Source organism: Zootermopsis nevadensis, unplaced genomic scaffold (assembly GCF_977971745.1).
Source record: "Zootermopsis nevadensis isolate Lab colony 2312 unplaced genomic scaffold, Znev_1.0 Znev_ptg000031l, whole genome shotgun sequence".
Taxonomy (NCBI): domain Eukaryota; kingdom Metazoa; phylum Arthropoda; class Insecta; order Blattodea; family Termopsidae; genus Zootermopsis; species Zootermopsis nevadensis.
This window is the reverse complement of record NW_028259163.1, coordinates 1,118,735-1,130,008: the sequence shown is the minus strand read 5'-3', so window position 1 is coordinate 1,130,008 and position 11,274 is coordinate 1,118,735. Positions and strand designations below refer to the sequence as shown.

Sequence of the window (11,274 nt, the reverse complement as noted above, 5' to 3'; positions counted from 1 at the left end):
GGCTGAGTGCTTTCCATTCCTACGGTCGCGCTGGAGGAGCGATGCCAGTCTACGTTGTTACCAAATTGGCAGTTCACAGTGGCTGCTACCATGGTTTAATACCATTTGCCCTAATGATGGACGCTGCAAGGACTTCCCAAACGCTGGTAAACTTCTACAAGGAAAAAACAACAAACAACAGCCGTCTTAACACCCCCGTGAGAACATTAAATCCTACTTAATTCCAGTTGCTACCGCAACATGGTAGCCAACATTAACTTACCGCTCTGCATGTTGGTAATATTTGTGTCCGTACCTGTGGATAACACAGGAAGATAACCTGCCGAGTATGCCACCACAAACACGTCGGTATTCTGTCGCAAATAGTACAGAATCATTTGTGGTAGATGGCCGTATTTTGATATCAACGAATATTTGAATACATTCTAGAAGTTACGCAATCCACGTCTTCAGGCATGACCAATGGATGATCATTTAATAAGTATGAGCGAATCGGAGAACAGTATTAGATAATTAAGCATTTGTTTAGTCTGGAACTTTTGATGGAGTGTCTAGTCCAGCCATTTTGTTTTTGGTTCTGGTATATAAAGCGCTTTATTTTCTATTTTAATGTGTCATGTTTCCTGCTCATGCATCCAACTTAAAATAATGGAAGTAAGAAGCATATTAGAGTCATTCAAAGAAAAGGTAAGATTATTAGGATAACCTGAGGACAGTATTCATGATACAGAGTAATTGATCAGTTATTCCAGGTGACCAACAGCTGATTGGGTAAACAAAGTACAGTCAACTTTCACAAAAATTAAAATTTAACCTCTTCCAAAGGGCCTTGAGATATATTACAAGTGTCTTTCAAAATATTGATTTCAGATTGAAGATGCAATTGCAATGGTCCATGCTATGGATGCTGAGGAGAAGCTTAAAGCTGTCCAGTACTGGAACATTGTATCAGAAAGGTTACAAGATATCGTCAACCACTCTGTGGAAGATATCAGTGCTCTCACTTTTCAGATGGAAGGAGAAAAAGTATAGTAGCTTATGATAAATGATGCATGCCAGTATCCCATCTGTATACAGTGCATTCCAGTGACATGGTCCTACACACGGAAGTGCATTTATTTCCATACTAGTTCAACAGACTATACAGAACCTCATAACTTAGTACTTTGAAAAAGGCATGCAACTTACCATATTTCATAAGAATTGCTGTTAGTGCCCACACACACACACCTTTCTGGTGTCGGGCATGCCCCATGTTGCCTAAACAAGCTTTGGGACATGTTCTGAAATTGATCCTCAGTAATTTAAGTAGTTACATGTTACTTCATTAAGGAGAGCTTCAGTGGTATGAGTATTATTAATACAAAATTTACAAATCAGGTTTCTCCAGAGCTGAAAGTCATAGCAACCAAAATCATGAGATCAAGGGGGCTACAGTCCTAGTTACTACTCTTTTGACAAACACTTCATATATAGTGCCATAACACTGTCTTGCTGGTAGTACACATATTTTATTTCTTCAGCTGCCAGTTGGTGAAAGAAGGGACTCATTTTGTTTATACACCAATGGAAGTACACAGTTTGACGAAAAAATGTCATGCCAATGTGGGAACTCGAGATTTTGGAAATTTATAAATAAAACTTTAAATGGATTTTCTGTACGACTTTCTCCAAATGAGTGATCCGACTATGAATACTATCTGCTGAATTGCACATGTAATTACAATGGAAAGGAGTGATAACTGATAAACAGATTTGCACCACACAAAACCCCATCATTTTCGTGATTTTAAAGATTACAGCATATTTCAATATGCTTTATATAATAAAAATGCATTTGAAACAAAAGCAGTGAATTAAATACCTGTTTGCATAAGTACAGTAGCTTACACGCTACACATAAACTGGACTACTTCTCGTCGAAACATGTAATTTATACACTTGAGAAATGGTGGAAACTGGTGCGTGTAAAACGTGTCTGATTCAAGAGTCACCATAGCAACACGACAGGATACGACAATGCAGAACTGATAATGGGAGGCACTCCATATAAAAACTGTTGTATAACAACCTCATCTGTAGTTGAGAAAATAGTTTACTGCTGTGTAGTGTGATATATGTACTCCGATTATCTTTGTCGGTGACAGAGTAGAGTAACAGGAAAGTGCAAAAGCTCAAATAGAAAAAATCTAATTATTCCGAGTTATGGAACTGGTGTGTTTATGTGTGGAATTTTGTGCCAGCTGCAAAGTTATTTACCAGCAGAGACGTTCAATGTTTGCTGAGCCCCAAAGAATAACAGAAAAAAAAAACACTGACCATTCCTTCCTCTTTCAAACTCTGATCATAATCTCTCCAAGCCTGTTAGAAAATGTACGTGCAGATAATTAAGCTGGATGTGATGTCTTTAAGTTTTATACTGTGTTCACCCACAGTTGACTTCTTGGAATGTTGGATATTGACTTAGTGTTAAAGTGGTTAGCATACTAAATTAATAACTGTAGTGTCCTGAATTTGATTCTACTTGCTGCCACAAGAAACTGTAACACATTTTACAAAACTTGGAGATAATGAGAACCACTCACATGAAGATGGGTTATAGTGACTCTCAGCATGTCATATTTATCATACGTACATCTGGCAGTAGATAATATCCATCCAGCTTATCATGTTGTAGTAGAATCTGTGATGAATCTACATATAACGCAGCATGAACTTCACTTTGGCAAGTTACAATGAATAAGCTGTGAAAGGTCTTGGTCTGATAACATTCCTGAAATTGCTCAGTTCTTATGCCCTAATCATCTTTCCTGTTTTTCTTTCATTTAAGCTTCCAGATTATATAGATGCCTCACAATTGGTATCCTTGGGCATGGCTCCAACATTCATGACGAGATACATATCTGACAGTGATGGGGCTACTTCGCCAAGCGGACGACGTGGCAGAACATTCAGACACGGTACTTGTTTTTAATAGAGATAGTCTTAGTTCTTATGAGGCAAACAAGAAAAGACAGTAAGGTACAGTGTTTATTAATAAAAGTTATCGCATAGCCACACATTCATTTGGTAGGACAAAAACTAGACTGATTTAATGGATTGATATTAGTTGTCCTTTGCCCCATTTTACTAAATGATTGCTTGTACTTGTTTGTTCATGTGAAAACTTACATTCTGTTTCTGACTTTTTAGATTTAGGTTAAGATTTTATGTTTTTATTTGTATTCGTTCTTTAAAATTGTGAAAAATCAGTGAAGTCTGTGTCCGAGAAGTATGGGAATTATGGTTTTGCAGCAGGAGTAAATACAGATTTGAAACTTAGGTGTAAAATTATGTTTTTTTGCTGTTCCACAATAAAAATGTTAAAAATTAACATATTTTTCTTAAATTTTTGATTACCCTAATAATATTTGGTGCTTACTTACATATAAATTTATAATTTCTGAATACAGAATAAAACTTACAAAGAAAAGAAAGCCCCACCAATCTTCCAGAACTTTTTATTACCATTTTAATAGTTATAATTCTCACCACTTCATATGAACAGAAATTGAAATGGGCAGTTTGTGAGAGAATAAGAATGACGGTGCAGCGAAATTCCTTGTACACGTTCCCGGGGAGATTTTGCTTTGATATAAATTTTAGAGAAGTGTTTCTGAAAGGATATCTTATTACGTTTACACTGAACATGCACGGTGAAAACAATAGTAACTTATTACTAGTCTCATTTGTGCCCTGAAGTAATAAAAACAAGCTCTCACCAAGGGCGTGACAGGCACTTTTACTCCGCCCTCCTCTGATCGTGGCCCTTATACGGGCCTACTGTGACAGTAGTAACTTATGTTCCAAAATTATGTTTTAGTTAATGGACACCTGATTGTTACGGATAGCATGACAAACTTGGACATGTTACAAAGCAGTGTGGGGTTAGAAGTGGAAGCAGGAATAAATGCACAACATGTGACATTGGAGGGTGTGGATATGGGGGCAGAAGAGACAGTGGACGAGTGTGCCAATAGAACAGATCAGGAAACTAACTCGGGGCACGAAACTGAAAGTTCGGCAGCAAATTCTTCTACTCCAGAAATGCAAGTTGAAGAGGTATAGTATATTAATTATAATTTTGATATCCCTTGAATAATAGTAAAGTACTGAGGGCCATTGTAATTCATGCACAAAGATTAATCAGACTGTAACTGAATATAATTTTCAACACACATCTTGAGAAACTCACAAATGTATCTTGCGTACTGATGAAAAACTAAATTTTGCATATGTGGTTTATTTAGTCATGTTTTCATAAAATATATGTTGTTATTGTTGGAAATGAAGTTCTTATAATTGTGATTATCCGTGTAGTGTAGAGTTCCTGTATCATAGATCCTTGTTTAACCATAGAAAAGTTAAGTGTGTGGTGCTTCTGCAGTTTAAATAATGAACTGCAATGTGAATTTGATTTGGAAAAGAGTAGTTGCAGTAATAGCTTCTGTTTTCAAGTGTACACATCTGATGTTTGTTGTCTCTTTGTCTCAGTATAAATACCATGGCATACAGTTTCGCGTTTGGTACATTATTGAGAAACCACAGAAAAGATATACAATAAAAGTTAAATTATGGAAAAATTAAAGAATTAATAACCTCCTGGATTATCAATTTTATTATGTAATCAATTAATTTTTTATTGCGAATTTTAGATTTAAAAGTAATGAAACATAGTTCAGATAAGTTTGACTATTAAATTGTTTTGACCATAATGGTCAGTGGTGGCAGCACTATAATATAAAAATATTCCGAAAACATAAGCACATAAATTGTCCATCCATTCATACACTGTTACTGCAGTGAAAGTGAACTGTTAGCAACAGCAGTACAACCAGATTTTATAAATATGAAGTTAAGTCATTAGCATGTTGCAGTGGCAATGTAGCTCAAAAACCAGTCATTAAAATGATGGTAGAATAGTGAAGTCAGAAGCACTAAGGTAAAAGTCATCCACTCTTGAGAACACCATCCTGTCATCATTCAGTTGCTATAGTAATCAGGAGGGACAGTCATTCTGTGTTTTCTTCTGTGCCTTGAGCTGGAAAATCCTGGTTGAAAATTTTAATTTGCTCACACAGTTTTTTGTCTGTGAGTCCAAACACCCAAATCCTTGAAACCTCTTGTTTTCTTTTGCAATCATGTTATAATTCAATTTATTTTTCTTTGAGATGACCGAGGAAAGTGTTGGTGATGGCAACACTGTGCACTTAATGATAACCACAAATTCACAATCGTCACCAACCAAAGAACCCGCCCTGCAGTCCACTGTGCAGCGGAAGGGACGTCGCGGAAAGAAGAAAGAGGGAGAAAACGAAAGAGAAACAGACGCGGATGATGCTTCGTATGAATGCGAATACTGCCAAAGGGCATTCAACACTCCCTCACAACTAACAAGTTAGAAGCTTTCATTTCTACTTTATGTTTTAGAAACAACGGTCAAGTACAACTCTGAACAACTTGTAATTAAGCGAACACAACTTCTTCATCTACTCTTGATGCATACATTGCCATAATTATTACCATATATTTATGAGCTGTTACTATGAAAAATATATATGAAAACTTTGTATGTAACATACAGTAAAGTAAAAGTAAAGTAAAGTTTGTCCCACTATACGCCATGTAGGCGTTTGAGGTGAGTGGAGGTATAGCTCCTCTCTTCCTTGACCTCGGCGCTAGATGGGGGTGAGTGGTCAGCATCACGCCCCGGCCGGCTTTACCCCCGGGAAAGAACCCCGGTACCCATTGTAGAGGAGGCTGGGTGGGCCCCAGAGCCAGTCTGGACGCAGAGGCTAGAGGAAAAATCCTCTGCCCCCGTCGGGGATCGAACCCCGGTCGTCCAGCCCGTAGCTAGTCAATACAGTAAAGTAACATATAATAATATATACCATTTTCTTTAGGCTTATCCTGCATGGATAATCTACCAGATGGTGCAAAAAAATGGTAAGAATGAATGGATTTGAATGAAACTCCAAACTAAATAAATCTTTTTGTACACAAACTTAGTTATGTTTTACATAGCTTATCAGGGTTTCATTTAGATCCATTTAACCATTTATCTGTATCATTTTTAGATGTAATTTTTTACACCACCCAGTATTTTCAGAATACAGACTATGAAAGAGCTTTTAACCAAGCGGACAAATCAAAATTATGGCAAATTTTAGAGAAGAGAGTGAAAAATTAATACAAAATACATTACATTCGACGTAAATAAAGGACGTCTTAATGAAGTGATAATAAACCAAGGCGTGAAATCATCGTCTTTCACCAAGTCTGTTTTGACATTTATCTGGCAAACCTCCAGAGCGAAGGTTTTATGCAACTCGTAATAATTTTGTCATATTTGAGTTCATGGCTATTAAATTGCTTTTAAAATGAACTGTGTGCAGCTCACTCCTGGACCCATACTAAGCCCTACAGCTGCACCGACTGTCAAGCTCGGTTCTCTACCAAGGGAAATCTCATTGGTAAGTATTACACATCATTTTAGAATATGTAAATTGAAAAGCAGTCTAATTGTTGTTAGTTATCATTCACACGTGCACTGTTTCTGTAGGAAGCCACTACTTTGTGCTGCGGTCCTCACTCTACTAACAAGGTGTCCGAGCATCTTTTCCTGAGGTCATTCCAAATGAGAAATGTCATATGACAATAGACCCAATTCTTAACAGTTAGAAAGACGATAATAGTCTCTTTAATTACAGCAAGTGTTAATATCACTTACATTACACTTTGTATTCAGTTACTCTATCCCATGATGTTATGAAAGACATCCATTTAAAATAATTTAAAGTATTGTGCATTGAAATGAACTTTAAATCCAAAATAGATTCATTTTAAGAATCAATATCAGGATGGTGCTTCATGTTTTAGGAAATTAGCAGATAGACCCAGCGTATCTGCAACATTTTAATTCCACATCATTTTCAGTTCACAGCCGTCGACACAGCGGCGAGAGGCCGTACTCCTGTCCGAGTTGTGACGCCAGTTTCAGTACTAAAGGAAATTTAAAGCGACATGTGAAATCCCATAGTGGCGAGAAGCCTTGGCAATGTACTCAGTGTGGCTCCCGCTTCACAGAAAAGAAGTCTCTTAAAGTTCATATGCGACGGCACACAGGAGAGCGACCTTACCAGTAAGTAGGATTGCCTTAGCTGGGTCATTCTCTACATTTCTATATGAAATGGCAGTAGATTTAATTCTTGCTTAATCACTTTATTACCTCCTTTAACAAGACTGTTGCATAATGCCTTTCATTTTAGTGTGTCTGAGGATACTAATGTTTAAGAAACCAAATGTCGCAGTGTTCTTCCACAAAAATACCGACGTAGTGCCTTAAAAAAAGTCATAACTGTTTACTTTTATGTTGTTTACACTTTCATCATTCACAGTCGTGCTCTCTTTTGACTCTGTTTAACTAGTCTAGTTAAACCATCATTAAACCAATAAATTACAAGTATGCGAAGTCAACGAAAGAGACAACTTGGTTTTGTATGTGTTAAAAGAAGTATTAAATGCTATCTGGTGTGTTCCTTAACATTCCTTACCATCTGTATATATAAGGTTTATGTATACACACGCACTTGAAACTGTGCAGGTGTTCCGTGTGCCTGAAGGCTTTTTCACAAACCAGCATTCTCCAATCTCACATGGCTATGCATCTGAACCAACGAGCACACTTGTGTAATCAGTGTGGGAAATCGTTCAGACAGAAATCTCAACTTCGTCTTCACGAGCAACGACATGCCGGACTACGAAAGTACGAGTGTACGCTTTGTCAATTTAAGTTCCTTACAAAAGGTAATGCATTAAATGTAATAACACAAAAGTGTGTATAACTATTATGCAGGAATTACTATAACCATTTTCGTCGCATTGATGTTTAGAGATTTTCAGTCCTGTGGTTTGCGAGACTGACATAAAAAGTGCCGTCTCCTATGTCATGACCCACAATTCTTTTTCGATGTGTGTGATTTTCTTTGTTATTATTCTCACTCGTGAAATTTCATTAGTTTCTTTAAAGGTAAAAATCGAAAGTTACGACATTTACCCAGTTCCCACATTAAACTTATTTCTACACAAATAGATAGTCACAGACATATATATGTAGAGAAATTATTGAATCTGTTAGCAAGTCAGAGTGAAATTTCTTTTGTTTTGTGCTTTGTACATGAATAGGTGACATGGAACGTCATAAACGGGTACACACAGGTGAACGGCCTTTCGTGTGTGACGAATGTGGAAAAACTTTTACTCGGCAGCAGTCTCTCAATGAACACATGAACAGGCACTGGGGACTTAAACCCTACCAGTGCAAGTATTGCAGGAAGGGTAACGTATATAAACATTAAATCATCTGTTCTCTGGCAACATTTTCATTCTGTTATACACGTTCTTGAGGGATGCAGGAATTGGCGAGCATTTTCACATTTAATATGGTAATGCATAAACCTCCCCTCGACGCTGTTTAGCATACTCAGTACTCAAGCCATTGCGTCATATTGTGCCAGCTTGAAAACTAAATATGAAGTTTCTTACTATCTTGAGACAGTCTTACATTTAGTTCATGAAAGCGAGTCCTCAGAATCATGTCCTTATATTCTACAGATATTACAGACCTTGCCTATGAAATCTGATGAAAATTATCACTATAGCAGTCCATCTCCAAGCACATGCCGCCAGTGTATACCGAATTTGAATACAACTGCATTTTTTTTATTATTTGTGCTAGGTTTTGTGGAGATGTCAGCTTGCTACAAACACATTAAGACACATGAAAGATCAAAATCTGATTCTGAAAATGCAAAACCAGATGCCAGCACTGACTTACAAGGCAGCGGAAATGGGATAAGTCCGACCACGACAGACTCAGGTTAGAAGCAAAACATTTTGTAGGCGTACTAGGCGCTCTGCCCCAGCTTTTCTTGTTCACCAATGCCTTCAGGGGAGCTCCTATCCCTCCCTTCCCATCCTGCCTGTCTTACCCCTCAGTATGGGAATTAAGCAAACCGCAATTACCAACAGTTAATTAATTTTCACCTTCGAATGCCAACGCACCAGCGTTCACATGCCAGTTGACAAACACTCGGTTTCATCAGACATTTTTTCCAGCGTATCATATAACTTATCTCCTGTTTAACATTGTTCATTCCAGGTAAATTTACGTTGTTACTACAAGGTGCAAATCCAGACCCGGAAGTTGAACAGGAACACTTGTCAAACAGGGAAGAACAACCCCCGGCCAATTCTGGTATTACAACAGTTGTAATTCAAAGATTACCAAAGAATGCAATGACATTGTATAATTCAAAGAATAGTTCAGATATACAGCATTTATCTGACGGTAAAATAGAACTATTGAAAACAAGAAACTGTGTTGAACCTGTAACAGAAGTTATATCCCAGCACCACGACATTCAGAACATTGATTTCACTGCAATGAATCTGCTAGCATCTGCATCTACATTTCAACAAGGGAGTCTGTAGTTATTGAAAAATAAATAATTTTGGGGGGAAAAATGTGATAAGGACTGAACCATTTTGTTCACTGGTGTGCCATGGATTTGGTCCACAAGAATAGTATTGAGTTTGTGGCCTTCAGATGGATTGAAGTCCGCTAGATCTCTCTCAAGCGAAAGGGTTGTGCTCTACTAGTCAAAAGTATTTATAGAACTGAAGTTATGTGCTGTAGGTACTGGAATTTATCTTGCCTTCAGGTAGTGTTACTGCCTCTGTTATGTCTGACCTGCATATGCCTAGCGCTACTTTCCTCTTAATTCTGTTATATAAGCATCAGAATTTACCATCATGGATTGTAATATTCTGGGTTTTAATGCCATATGGTCTTGTAGAAGTCACTTCTGTCCTCAAGACACAGATAATATGATCTTCTGAAATGTTGAAAGTATCCATAAAACTACATGGCATCACGACCCAGAAGAGCACAGACTGCATTTTCACCGCCATGAAAATCGGAGTTCTTATAAAGAATCTATGATCATCTTACTAGGAAAGTCAATACTGGTACAAATATTTTTTGTAAAGTATATATACATTTTCAGTAATTTGTAAGTTCTGTCGAAGGTATACACTTGAAAATAGCCGTAGATTCATCAGAAACATACAAAGTGGGAACACACAGTCAGTGTGAAATTAATATGATCATTAAATAAGAAACTATCTTCTTAAAACTCATAAGAAAATGTATTTTGTATTGTGAACAAAATACATACACTTGTCACATAATAGTAAAGTTGTTAATTTAAGGTGAAAGAAAGGGAGTAATGCATTTCAACAATTGTTTGCTCACTTTTTGTTCTGTAAGGTTAGGTTAGGTTAGGTTGGGTAGTGTCATACAGTTACACTGTCTGTGTGTCCCTTCTCTGATAGAAATACAAAATTTCAGAGGTCTCATGTTTGTTTACTTATTTGTGGTTTATTTAATGACACTTAACCATTCAGACTGTATAGTGTTTAATGATGGGATGATTAGTTAATGATGAATTGGAAAGGATATGGAAGGAAGTGTTTGTCTGAGTTTAAGTGAAACTGGAATGTGTCGATAAAACATTCCAGTATCAAATTACATGAAAATCTGCTTATCAGTTCATGGGTTGTTACATGCAGACAGACAGATAGACACGGTGAAGCTAATAAGTGCATCTTTGCAACCTTTAGTTATGAATATGCCTAAAAACTAGTCTCAAGACGGACTGATTTTCTATATATATATGAATATGATATGACTGGTTTAAAATTTTCAAGTCAGCTTGTTCTGTTGCACTTTTACTTTGGCACAGGTTATGTTGTTCTTTTGTCACTGTGAATCAGTTAAAATGATGCTAACACTTTAATAGCGTTAAACTGAGAAGCTGTTGCCGTATATAGTAATCTACCTTTCAGCGATTCTTATCTGTAAGTATTATAATATTTTTATATTATTTCACACTTAGTATGTGACTATAAATAATAAAGTTATAGTACTGTACTGTAATTTATAGGATATGTAAGTATGTTTCCTTTGTAATTATTTCACTTTCCATCAAACATAAGGTTCGTGGAAAGGAGATGAAAATAGAGTAAAATATGTAAAAGAATATTTTAAACATGAATGAATAAATTTTAATGCTGTTGAATAAACTGCTTTGTATTATTCAATGGGTCCTTTTTTTAAAATTAAAGACTAACTGAGTGGTCAGGAATTATGAGTTAAGAAACAGCAGGATTAAA

General features: G+C 36.6%; 1 protein-coding gene across 2 annotated transcripts; it reads left to right on the top strand.

The window, feature by feature from the left end:
* Positions 1-41: 41 nt before the first annotated feature.
* On the top strand, positions 42-11,202 carry LOC110835263 (uncharacterized). Of its 2 annotated transcripts, none has more exons than XM_022075309.2 (11): positions 42-146; positions 871-1,026; positions 2,831-2,960; positions 3,863-4,101; positions 5,211-5,436; positions 6,435-6,512; positions 6,976-7,180; positions 7,643-7,845; positions 8,224-8,376; positions 8,777-8,917; positions 9,200-11,202. In XM_022075309.2, the coding sequence occupies exons 1-11, from the start codon at positions 42-44 to the stop codon at positions 9,529-9,531; spliced, it is 1,968 nt and encodes a 655-aa protein (XP_021931001.2). In that variant the 3' UTR covers positions 9,532-11,202. The 2 variants fall into 2 exon arrangements, with proteins under 2 accessions (XP_021931001.2, XP_021931000.1); XM_022075308.2 differs by lacking the exon at positions 42-146 and adding an exon at positions 506-687.
* Positions 11,203-11,274: the final 72 nt, after the last annotated feature.

Excerpts from the sequence above, each read along its gene's own strand:
- LOC110835263 (XM_022075309.2), top strand. The coding sequence starts at position 42 with ATGCCAGTCTACGTTGTTACCAAATTGGCAGTTCACAGTGGCTGCTAC. Across the intron at positions 147-870 it reads CAAGGACTTCCCAAACGCTG|ATTGAAGATGCAATTGCAAT; the intron begins GTAAACTTCTAC and ends TATTGATTTCAG. Across the intron at positions 6,513-6,975 it reads TACCAAGGGAAATCTCATTG|TTCACAGCCGTCGACACAGC; the intron begins GTAAGTATTACA and ends CATCATTTTCAG.